This window comes from Pseudochaenichthys georgianus, chromosome 17 (assembly GCF_902827115.2).
Source record: "Pseudochaenichthys georgianus chromosome 17, fPseGeo1.2, whole genome shotgun sequence".
Lineage (NCBI taxonomy): Eukaryota > Metazoa > Chordata > Actinopteri > Perciformes > Channichthyidae > Pseudochaenichthys > Pseudochaenichthys georgianus.
The window spans coordinates 27,423,266-27,435,713 of NC_047519.1; the positions used below are offsets into that span (position 1 = coordinate 27,423,266).

Below are 12,448 nucleotides of genomic sequence, written 5' to 3' on the forward strand. Positions count from 1 at the left end.
GCTTTAGTTCATACAAATCCAGGCATAGGCGTATAGAAGGAACGGAGGAGGTCAAGCATTTGTGCGCAGAAGATAAGTACAGTGCCAGTACAACAGACAGCCTTTCTCCACAATGCTTTAAGTGCAGTGCACCACTTCAAGTACACAAATCCCCCAGTAACCATGACTTGTCTTGATAGATCGACAGCAAGCAAAAGTATAGCTAATAAAACAAATTCTCTATCCATTCTATATGCAAACAAGGACAAGCAATTTACGCAGGAGGCAACTGCTGGCCTTGTACTCCAGAATTATGAAATCATTGAATTTGTGACTACAAATCGAAACACGGGAACAAGCAAATTCAATTTAGGCCCTCATTTAAACAACTTGCACTCGTAAATTGTGTCCTTAATATATAATTTGTTCTCTATATAGTCAATCCCGTACTTTGTAAAATGATGATAGATTTTGCCTCTTTTAACTAGCCCAACAAACCGCAATTTGCGACATTCTAAAAAACAACACTTTGATCTTTGTTAAAACAGTTATATAATAGCGCTATTGCAAAGGAGGCATAGCTATTGTAAGAGAAATACAGGTGTAATTAATAATGGTAACAATGTCCTGGTGTCCTGCATGCTGCCACTCTGGAGTGAATGGCTGACATGGAAGCAAGCCATCGGTAATGGTATTAGTCACAGCTGGGATTTTCCCAGCGATGGATTCATGAAAATGATCAAAGCATGTAGTCAGAAGAAAAACAGGAGAGAAGCTTTGCAAAGATTTTAAACACTACTGCCAATCCAAAGTCTAAGAGCAATTGCTTTGCTTTGATTTCATTGGCTTGCCATCAGTTTTTGGCGATTTTCTAAAAGTTGGTTAGTGACTTAGTGGTTAGAGAACTGATATGTCTTCCTCCTCCAAAAACAGATTTGAACAGTATGCCTGGCAAGACGTAAGATATGAATCTGTTTGACAATGTTTACAACAAACATGTTTTACTTCCAGTTTGTCGTGGAGACCAACGGACGCCACTCACCCGCTGAGCACGACTATGAAGTCCATGACGTTCCAGCCGTTCCTCAGGTACGAGCCTTTATGGAAAACGAAACCAAGGGCCAGCAGCTTGATCCCCGCCTCGAAACAGAAGATCCCGATGAAGTACGGCTCTGTCTTCTCCTGTGAAAATAAGGCACAAGCGTCAGTGTCAGCAGAGACTGTAGAAAGTTAGTAAAACCTCTGTCCTGTTGAGTTTGACATGTTAATGAAGGCTTCACACATAAACAAGCATACTGTATACACTATATGTCAATTACAAACAGTCGGGGATGTGTGTGCAGCAGAAAATCAATGCTGTCAACTTTAATGTAAAATGATACCAAAGATTCTATAAACCGATAATATTTTACATTTTAAATCTGAATAGTAGTCACAAGTAACAATTGAATGGAGTAAAATGTTAAATATTTCCCCAAAGGAGATATTGGAGTCGTCTCAAATATCTCTAAACTGTACTTTAAGCAAAGGAAGGCGACTTTAGAGACGCGTATCACGGACCTGCCTTCATCTGATTACTGCAGATTAAGCTACAAAACGTTATCTTCTCATAAACGTTTTGTCATTCTGGTTTTGTCTTGTGAACTTATTCATAATCCTATCAATGTGTGGAGGACGCGAGAAATGATTTGGTCCTCACCAGTCTCTTTGCCATGGGGGTCTTATCGTCTCCAGGGAGGTGCTGCTCCAGGGCCAGCACAACACAGTTAGCGGTGATGGTGGCCAGGATCATGTACTCAAATGGTGTAAGGGCCACAAAGTTAAGGAAAGTACTTATTTCACAACAGAAAAACAAAAAGAAACACAAACAAATGCTGATGTTGTAGATCAGCACAAAACAGATCCCATTGTAACATAATACATTCACCATACTCTAAATCAAAGTTAATATTTGTGTTATTCTTTATCCACATATATCGAGCATTCCTTCTCAATTCCACAATTACTTCAGACTCCAAGTGGTTCAGTGGAAACAAACCTAGATGGATGGATGATTAAATGACAGATGAATTATGGCATGGTTCATTTTCTCTGGTATTCAAGGCAATCTGTTGGAGAGATTTCAGTATCCATGGAAACCTGCTTTTAAAAGTGCTTTTCACAAAGAGGAACAAAAAAGAGACATGTTCGGGAGGGAGAGAGCGAAGTGAAGTCACCTTGGCCTGACTGGATTAAGTACACGAAATACAGCAAACACTCCTCATAACTCCTTACACTGCACACAGCCGACGGCACAGTACACTGAAGTGTGTGTTATACAATATCAGTGTATCACAAAGTATCGTCTCTTTGTTTCTCAAGAGGATCAGTCAAGGTTTTAGCTTGAACGGCTTGATATTGAGTTGAGACGTCATTGTAGGATATAATAAGCCAGACAGTTTAAACAAAGAATGAATGTAAATTCTCTATATTAAAACATTCAATTGCAGTTAGAGTTATATGTTTTTATGACTGTATACATGATGTAACGCTGAATCCTTTCATCAGAAAGTCATTCATAAACGCTGCTTCTTTGTGCATTAGACCTCGGCAATTGGAGTCAGACTGTTAGTACAGGTACAAAACAAAAAATACTAAATGAAAGAGGACACCTCAGGATGTGGTAAACTGTGATGGGCATTTAGTGTGGTTTTTTTACTTCAAATTTCATAAAACTAGAATAACTGCACTGATTTTTAGAAGTTACAATTCTTAAACCGGGAGCAATTTTTCTTCTACATTGGTCATTTCTTCACGAGACTCCAAATATGTTACTCAAGTGTTTTTGTTTTATTTTTTTAGATCGTTAAAGTATAGATTATTTCGAGAAGCACTAATTTCTATAATTGATCAGGAGTAATGTCTAACTTAGATTTTCTCACAGCTAAGACCTTGTGTGTGTGTGTGTGAGTGTGTATGCATGCACGTACCCTATGGATACAGTACATGTGTGAACTACAGTACATGTGCCCCAACACTTGTATGTGCTTGTGACTTTCGGTCCCTCGGAGTTCCGATGAGGCAGCTGCTCCTTGTTATTAATTTTCCTGCCTTCAGAGAAATGGGGTCACTGACTCACAGAGGAGTGCTCGATGAGGGCCTCTGGGACTCGCACTGACAGGTCCACATTGTTGCCATTGAAGGCAGATGAAAATAGCTGAAGTGGGAAATACTTAATAAATCTCACCCACTCTACCTGACCATAACCTGTTGCCTGCATGCCAGAGATTATGCATGCTGTAGAACATTTAGGAAAAGGGATGTTTGATATAATGTTTCATTATTAAAGATTAAATACAAGCTGCTAATTTTGAAATTGACTTTGAAACTCTCCGAGGATGAGGAATCCATCACAGTCAATATCAAGTCACAGTTATTTAGCCTGAGTAATATATTTGATGGAGTGTGATAGATTGGGTAATTAATTAAGGCTTCACAACTTTGCGCGAATGTAAAAAAAGGAAAACAATGGCTGCCTGGGTGGTAGAAAACATACTTAAACATATGTTCAGTTCGGCTGAAACTAATGACTAATCTCAGATCCATTAATCTGTTTTTACTTTCTAAATATATCTCTTTATCATTCATTTCAAATGTATACAACACAAATAATAGAAAAATATCCACCCTTGTTTCAAAGATTTAAAAGGTGACTCCTTCAGAAATCTTATGTCCAACCAAAAGTAAAAAACTAAATTCAACTTAACAGCGATATGCAACAAAAATAAGCACATTGGGAAGGCGCAACCAGATAATATTAACTTGTTTCCTCTTAAAGAATCACTCAAATGGATTTAGCAATTACCAAAAGACTTGCCTAATCATTTTGGGTCAAAGGAACACTGCTGTGGCCCTGGCACTTTACTCTCTGGTGCACTCTGGCCTACATTTGGCAACACAAGTCCCATCAACTGCTCAACCTGTGAGAAATATCATCCACTAACTAACAAGTCAGTGTGTTCATAGAGGAAACTATATTCAAAAAACACAGCAATAAATGCATCTGAGTCTCTTCTTCACTTGCTGTCTCATAAGTTGGACGCTCTGAGCAAAAACCTGGGTCTCAGCCAGTCAATACTCTGACATGTGCTGCTCTTACAGCCCACAATCCACCACAGTACTACCGGCCAGCTCTCTCCCACATACCTCTGCCTCTGTGATACCGACAGTCACATTAGCAAGCTGCCAGTGGCCAGCTAGTCTTGACCACTAGCCCCACTCCCACACAGCACACAGAGCCTGTGGTTAGGTAACAGTGAGACTGGCATGCTGCACTGAAGGGGGAGTGAGACAGGAGGAGCAGTGGGCAGATATGGCAACTGAGTGATGTTGTTGAACTGATTAATGCTTTAAGGGGAGACACTACAGGTGAATACGGTGAAAAATGTATCCAATACAAATCTGCCCAACTGGTTCCTCGTTGAATACTTACATTTATACACGCATTATTTTGTATTACAAGTCTGAGAAATAGTTAAATCTTCAGGTGAAGAAGATTTGTTATGGAAGTCAAATAACCCAATCTCTCAAAATTGACCATTGCATTTGCCAGTAGTGGGTCGCATGATGTCTAAGTATATAAACTACTGTTTAGGATATCACTTGATTAAAGTTAACCAAATTAACATAGGTGCTCTTGTGCCCACCAGAGACTTCAGATGTAAATGTCTTAATGGCTGAATCTGGCACATGTATATGATGGACTCAAGTGCTCATGTGCATTGTCCCTTGTTAAATACAAAAATACAAAAAATATATCAAGTATCACCAATGGATTATTTGTGTATGGCCTTAGTGATTGTGCCTGCACTGTGCCTTCACATTACATACATTTGGCTGAAGTTTCGGGAATGAATACACTTCCCTGATAATCTTTGTGAGATCTGCAGAAGTTAAGGGGATATACACTGTTGGCCGGTGCTGCAGCAGGAAACTGAGAAAACGCTGCCTGGTGGAATTGAACTGACTCCTACTCATGGTCAGGTTCATATTCCAATGAGCACTAAGCAGAGATGTGCCTACATGCCACCCCCACAGCGAGGCGAGCTGCTTGTAATGATCACCACATGCTAACTTTCTGTCTTGTGCCAACACGGGAGCACATGAAGCCCACAGATGAATACAATTAGGGCAAAGTTACTAAGCACCATTTCAAGAGGAAGGTTCAATTCGGCTGTGCAAATGAATTAATTATCTGGTGATTCAACAAACAGCTGGAGATCATTAAGCAGATAAGCAAACACTAAACAGAGAGGATGCCAGGCAGATATGTGAAGGAGTCAAGCAACAACACAATGGCTGTAAAAATGTACTTTTGTCACTTGTTAAACAATCAGGAGTTGTATTTTGATGCACAGGCTTCACATGCTGCCTGAAACTGTCCAGGATGCTGAACACACAACATGCACTTTCTCTAAAAGCAACTTTAAACGTGTTTTTTATGAAAGGATATGGCCATTCAATGAATCGCCTGGCGGTTCTCCTGATGAAGTTGTCCTCTGCGAATATGAAGAGCGACCTGTTGACGGTGAGGCAGTTCTGCCGGTGGGGCACGGGGTTGTACATAGCCATGGTCCTGGCCCGCTGCGCCTTGGCTTGCCTGATGGAGGCGGTGAGACTCTCGGCAGCCGCGTCCGCTCCTTCCCCGCCGAGCTCCGGGTCTCCATCCCCGGAGTCCACCGTGCTGGGAGCGCACTCGTCTCCAAATCTAGCCATTCTACAAAGAGACGAGGAGACCACCGGCTTAACAGTGTTTCACTACAGGACGACTTCTAATATAGAAAAATGTGAAGTGGAGCTAAAGGAGAACAAAAGGATCCACCTTCAATCCGGTGATTTTCGAGCGCGAAGAATCCCCAAAAGTTGCAAATTCCTATCACTCCATATCCACAAGAAAATTATATTATATCATTCAGTTGGTTTATATTTTAATCATCCATTCACTTATCGAATAAGGTGCAACATCTCATCATCCCATCTGTTAAACAGCGCGTCACAATCTGCTCTGAACAACTTTATAATACGCGCGACTCAGAACTCTGCAGGTAGCAATGGAAAAAAAAAATCCACCGAGTTTACACCTTTCAGTTTTTTCCTATCAACATCCAATCTCGTTTTGACCTGACAAAGCTGCTGATGCCTGATCAGAAACTACCCTGTGCAGTTGCAGAGATCCGAGGGAAGTCTTCGAAAACTTTACGCATCTTCTTGTCCCGGTACACTTGACAAAAGGAAGATTTCAGGAAAGAGGAAGCACGTTTAACGCGACTAAAACATAATATTAAAAAAACTTTTTAAAAAGTTATTCATAATAAGTCGATAATGTAGCGGCAGAGTCCTTTGGATCGCTCGATCATCTTACAATCGTTTTACCTGCTGGAAGAAAAAAAAACACGCAGCCAGGAGCGCATAAACACCGTCAGACCCCTCCCACAGTAATAATTCATGATGGCGATTTCAAAATCCATCTGAATGAAAGCTGCTGGAGAGGAGGGACATATATGTTGTTACCATAGCAATTACAGTTTGCTGAGGATGAACAAAAACAGTTTCCTAAAAAAAAGACGCCTATATTCATGCGGTGTGGTATGTGGTATGTTGTTCAAAATGATGTAAAGATGTTTGTGGGTGGCAAGAAAAGGGGTGTGAAAATAAATGTAATACTAAAAGGTGAAAGCAATGCACAGACTATGTTAAGTGTGTGGGTAGGGTAAGTGAGTAAAAATAAATTAGGCCTACGTCAAAGGTGATTTAGAGAACAGGGGCTTGAATCATTGAATTTGGTATTGTCTGGCAGCATTGTCATATTTTCATTAATGGAGACATGGAAACATTTAAAAACTAGGCCATTGTGCTAATATTGGAGAAAAAGCCAGGAGTAAAAATAGAGCATGAAATAGATCTTAGGGCTGCTCCCTTTTTGAGGGAGCACAGAAGAAAGCAGGGTCTCGTTCTCACTCAGTGCCACAAGTGAGACCTCATTAGGAAATGGGCTCTCTCGCTCCATCTGCTGCTCTCCTCCCTGTCCCACTGTGTCTTGAAGATGACCACTTCAGCCCCCACACAGCATTATTCAATCGTAGCTGAAGCTGCTGTTTGTCACATCAAAAACATGCAATTAAAACCAACTACACAATCAATCCGTGACAAAGAGAAGCTATGTGCTTCTGATTGACAGACTCCATGTGCAGCAGCACAATGCAGGTAGCCTATCAGTGTGCAGACGGGCAGCGTGCGAGGGCTCAGACGGCGGGGACTGTGGAAGAAAGCCGAGAGAGAATGACAAATTCATGCTTGGCAAACAAGTCGAGATCTGGGGGAGAAAAAAAATCGATTTAACGGGATCTATGAATAACTGAGCTCCCAAAACTCAGCCATGGCTGCGTTACTTCCTCTGTCTAATCTGCATGAGGCAGGCGGGCGTGTCACTTCATGCAGAGCAGGAGAGCAACAAAAGGCTACGCTGACCTACCAGTGCAGGAAGTAAAAATAGCAAGGATGACAATTAGCATGTAATATGTCTGTTTGCTTTAATGCAGAGCTCTAAAAGCACCTGCACAACATATCTCACGCTCATCCCTACTTTCTATTAAAACATGTTACATAAGCATTCATTATAAAAATAAACAGAATTTTTGTTGCCCAACAAAAATATTTGTCCATCTTTGCAAACAGTTCCTGTGTGTGTGTGTGTGTGTGTGTGTGTGTGTGTGTGTGTGTGTGTGTGTGTGTGTGTGTGTGTGTGTGTGTGTGTGTGTGTGTGTGTGTGTATCTTCTCTCTCTTTGCGGTTGTTTCCATAGCGACATAGCTCTCTTGAATTCCTACTCCTTTCTTTTCATTTCTGCCAACAAAAGCCATGTTGCACAATAGAGCAACCTCTTCCTACAGAAATCTGTTTCCCAGCATGCACACCAACACACACACACACACACACACACACACACACACACACACACACACACACACACACACACACACACACACACACACACACACACACACACACACACACACACACACACACACACACACACACACACACACACACACACACACACACACACACACACACACACACACACACACACACACACACACACACACACACACACACAGACAGATACACCCTCAGGGTCATTGGACAAACAAGATGCAGCACCGTCACCACACCGATGATCCATTGTTCTATAAACGTGACTACATGTAGCCAGCTGTAAAAGTGTTTGGCTTTTGTTTTCTGCTCTTTCTCACAGCGTACTCAAAGGCTTCTAAAAATAACTGTGTGAACAGATACAAAGCAGGAGATCTCATATCAATTTGCCCGGGCACGGCCAAACTTTGAATAGGTGGCACTGTAGAAGAAAAGGGTCACAGTTAGCTTATTAAGGGGTACATTAGTGCCCTTAATACAGAGAAATGTTATCTTTTTATACCCATTGTGGAAACGTCTTAGGAGATATTGTGCAGCAGAAGACAGAGGAAGTGAGGCTGCAGGTGACATGCACGGTGAGTTAAAACGTTAATGGGCGTATATGTGCCAGAGCTCTGAAGAGCATTTATATAATTGCAGACAGGCTTTCATCCAGCATTGACTGGAGTGGTTTTAGCATTTAATTTTTCTCTCTGTTCCCTAGCAACAGACATCCTCTACTGAGTTATGTCAGTTTGATTCGACCAATAACCGCCACTTATATGAATGCAGATTGGCGTGATACCTTTACAGTTTGAAAGATATATGAACATTATGGTTATATTAGATACATCTGACCACTCTCTCACCGGAAACAGCTCAAAATGTTGCATTAGTGCACTCTAATACATTTCTGTTGTGAGGAATTATCTTTTCTAAAAAGTCATATTATTTAAAAACGTTACATCACCTATTGATTTTGATCTTTTCTGAATTTGTCCTGAAACTTCACAAACTATCATCATCAATATTTCAGTTGTGTAGTTGTAAAAACCAGCACTGTCCAAACTCATCTGCTGAGTGTAGAGATATCATATGCTGCTTCCCTGCTGCTCTTCTACTTTGATTCCCTAGCATCCCCTAATGGACAAATAACCACAATACATGCACAGCAGTTCTCTGAAATCAGCATTTACATTTTTTTAAGTTCCTCATTTCAGATTTTGAACTTTGATGTGCTTAAGGTGCTCATTCGGTTGGCAAATAAGGGGTTAAAAATAAGAGATTGTAGACATCACAGGGATACAAGACGAACACATGACTTACGTCCTGTGTTTGAGAAAAAGATGGAAAGACAAAGAGAGAATGACAGTGTATCAGTAAAGTGGATGTGGTGTGGGTGGTGGAGGTACAACAAAATCTGAGGAAGGAGAAGGAAGGGGGGGGGGCTTGTTGGTGGGATGGGGGTTACAGGGATGGAGTACCACTACGCATTCGAGAGGTGGGAAGCAGATAATCAGAGCGATGTGGCTTCAGAGAGCAAAAGTTCACAAGCAAGCACCCTCAGCCCGCAGATTAATACCAACACTTTCCAGTATCTGATTACAGTAAACCATGGCCAACAATGATCATACACCGGCATTAAAAGAAACATCAAATCAACGGTTGAGAGCAGTGGGAACAGATTTAGTGATTCATTTGTGGAACTATAACAATGCTGGAAACAAAAGAAACTGCATATTCTATTGGTATTACTATGGAGCAGGCAATTTGTAGCTCAGCAACAAAACAACAATGATAAGAATACTTAGTATAGTCCTTTATCACATCAGCAACGTTTTGAGGAGTCGGTCCCCGTATTGTTAGTATCGCGTACACAGAAATAAGGATGCAAGTGCGTCATGTTATGACAATGGTTTCACGTTATTTGACTGATGGACAGTTAGTGGAAGTACCACCAAGAAATGCAGCAATGCACCAACAAAGACAAGGGAATAGAAGACTGGGAGTTAGCCAACATGTATTTAAAAAAATTCAGGTTTCTAATTTTGGACGTTAATGAACATCCATATTCAAATACAAGTTTTGAACATGAAGGCGTTAGCAAATATGCTCATTTAAAGCCAAAGTCCCGAGGCATGTACTATATCCAATCTATTTATGTACTGGGCCCAAAGGGAACATACTATACATTTTGGTGGGAAACCGTCATGAAAACAAAACTCAGTTTGTTTACACCTGTACAGGTTATCAACTTTGACCACTAGGGGAATAAAAAGCTCAAAGTCTGACATACTTCTGTTGTCTTTTGTTAACAGTAGAACAAACTGGTTGTAACCTTCTCCATCCATCTATGATTTAGTATAGAAGAAACATGGGGCTATATAATCCTGAAGCTTCTCCACTAGTTGCTAGCATAATTAAGATTTTAGCCATTTCATGATAAGTGCTTGCTCAGGTTTTTGCCTTTCATGTTAAAACGGTTTGCATTAAATATAATTATATATAATGGCATTTGATGAGAGTCTCACGAGTGGATGGGCTGGAGAACCAATGAATGAGTTCAACCTTTTATCTCATATGGTGTAATTAGATTATTTGTCTTATTAAATGTAGTTTCAGTTAAACCTGCCTTCATGTATTCATTTTCTAACACGGAAGAGTAGATTGAAACACAACTTTGACATTTTATAACCAGATATGGAGAGCGTGTTAACAAACGGTAGCTTATTTACTCATTTTGGGAGTGTTGGCACATTTTCTTACCACTTTAGGAATTTAAGTCACATACACAGTAGTCTCTCCTTAAGTATTTACATTTCTGAATGCTTGCTCTACATTGTTAAAGCTACAGTATGTTACACTTCTACAGATCCTGACAGATGCTTTGAAGTATGGCATAAAAAAGAAAAAGTTTAATAAAAAACAATAACCAAATTGGGACAGTTAGAATAAATGGTGCCATGATTAATGTCATTATTTCCTGTTCTCCTGCCTTACACTGGCTCCCTATAGAACACAGGATAGAATTTAAAATTCTTCTTCTCGCCTACAAAGCCCTTAATGGGCAGGCGCCATCTTACCTTAAAGAACTCATTATACCCTACTGTCCTACTAGGGCATTGCGTTCCAAGAATGCAGGGTTGTTGGTTGTTCCTAGAGTCTCTAAAAGTACAATGGGAGCCAGAGCCTTTTCTTATCAAGCTCCACATTTGTGGAATCAGCTTTCAGTTTGTGTTCGGGCGGCAGACACCCTATCCGTTTTTAAGAGTGCGCTTAAGACCTTCCTTTTTGATAAAGCTTATAGTTAGGGCTGATTAGATTCAGCCCCTAGTTTTGCTGATATAGGCTTAGTTTGTCGGGGGACATCTTACTTCTTCCTTCTCTCTGTCTATACCTGTGTACTCTCATGTTCCGATTAACCCAGCTTCCCCAAATTCCTTTCTTTTTGGTGTCTATATACGCCGGGATCCGGAGTCATGGATGATCCTGCGGTCCTGTGTCCTGGATCGCGAGCGCTGGATCTTGAGTCGTGGCTGTGGTCCTGGATCATAAGTCCTAGATGGATATCCTCGTGGATTCATCTTCCTATTATACAAACATGCATTTCCAAACATTTGGACTACCTATGTTGCAAATGTATTATCTTTTCAATTTACACACGTCTGTCCGTCCTGGGAGAGGGATCCCTCCTCTGTTGCTCTCCCTGAGGTTTCTCCCATGTTCCCTTTAAACTGTGGGTTTTCTCTGGAAGTTTTTCCTTGTACGATGTGAGGGTCTAAGGACAGAGGGTGTCTTATTGCCATACTGATATTCTGTACAAACTGTGAAGACCACTGGGACAAATGTAACATTTGTGATATTGGGCTATATAAATAAACATTGATTGATTGATTATTTACAGCTATGATGACAAGTGTCTGCTATGAAAAAGGATTAGTAACTAAACTATTGAAATAAAAGATCCCATCCCAAAAAAATAAGTTGCTTTGCTTCACATTAAGTGTTCGTAATGACTGACTCTTAAAGACATTCAACAGGTTGAAACGTTAAGCTGCATTTTGGGTAAGTGTGTTCTTTACGCGGGCACTTTCATCCTCCTCCAGAGAGATTTATCATCTTTACACATGCAATTTAAGAGGACTCCTTTTCCTCTGAATTTCTTTTATACTCACTCCCACTCCTTCCTACGGGCCTGCGGCGTGCTCTGGATTTTGTGAGCCTGGTGAGCCATGATGATGTCTTTCTGCTCCACGAGTCCCCCGCGACGCCTCTGCATGCAGTTGGGGCTCAGAGACCCTGAGCCCTGATCGGACGAGCCGTCCTCCCGATCAGAAGACACATCGAAGCTGGCGGCTCGAGGAGGCAGGCCCAGGTACTCGGTGACGGCGTGGGGAACCTGCAGGGAGCTGGACCGCGCTCCCTGGGCCAGGCCGTGACGGGGGGTGGAGCAGGGCTTCCTCCAGGCCTCAGGCTCGGGGAGAGACAGGGAGGACTGGACGCGTATATTTCCTCCGGAG

General features: G+C 41.3%; 2 protein-coding genes across 4 annotated transcripts in view; both read right to left on the bottom strand.

Moving 5' to 3' along the window:
• The window catches only part of LOC117462176 (voltage-dependent R-type calcium channel subunit alpha-1E-like), a 42,653-nt gene extending 40,874 nt beyond the window's left edge, over positions 1 to 1,779 (bottom strand). For all 3 annotated transcript variants that reach the window (XM_071206323.1, XM_071206322.1, XM_071206324.1), the window contains exons 1-2: positions 1,679 to 1,779; positions 1,022 to 1,161 (exon numbers count right to left, since the gene is read on the bottom strand). In XM_071206323.1, the coding sequence (XP_071062424.1) occupies positions 1,022 to 1,161; positions 1,679 to 1,771 (233 nt within the window). In that variant the 5' untranslated portion in view covers positions 1,772 to 1,779. The remainder of the gene's footprint in view (positions 1 to 1,021; positions 1,162 to 1,678) is intronic.
• A 1,306-nt stretch (positions 1,780 to 3,085) lies between these two features.
• Positions 3,086 to 12,255, bottom strand: LOC139435660 (voltage-dependent R-type calcium channel subunit alpha-1E-like). The gene is made up of 3 exons (XM_071206396.1): positions 12,104 to 12,255; positions 5,443 to 5,734; positions 3,086 to 3,175 (listed from the first exon to the last, which is right to left on the bottom strand). Exons 1-3 carry the CDS (start codon positions 12,205 to 12,207, stop codon positions 3,086 to 3,088), a joined length of 486 nt encoding a protein of 161 aa, XP_071062497.1. The 5' UTR covers positions 12,208 to 12,255.
• Positions 12,256 to 12,448: the final 193 nt, after the last annotated feature.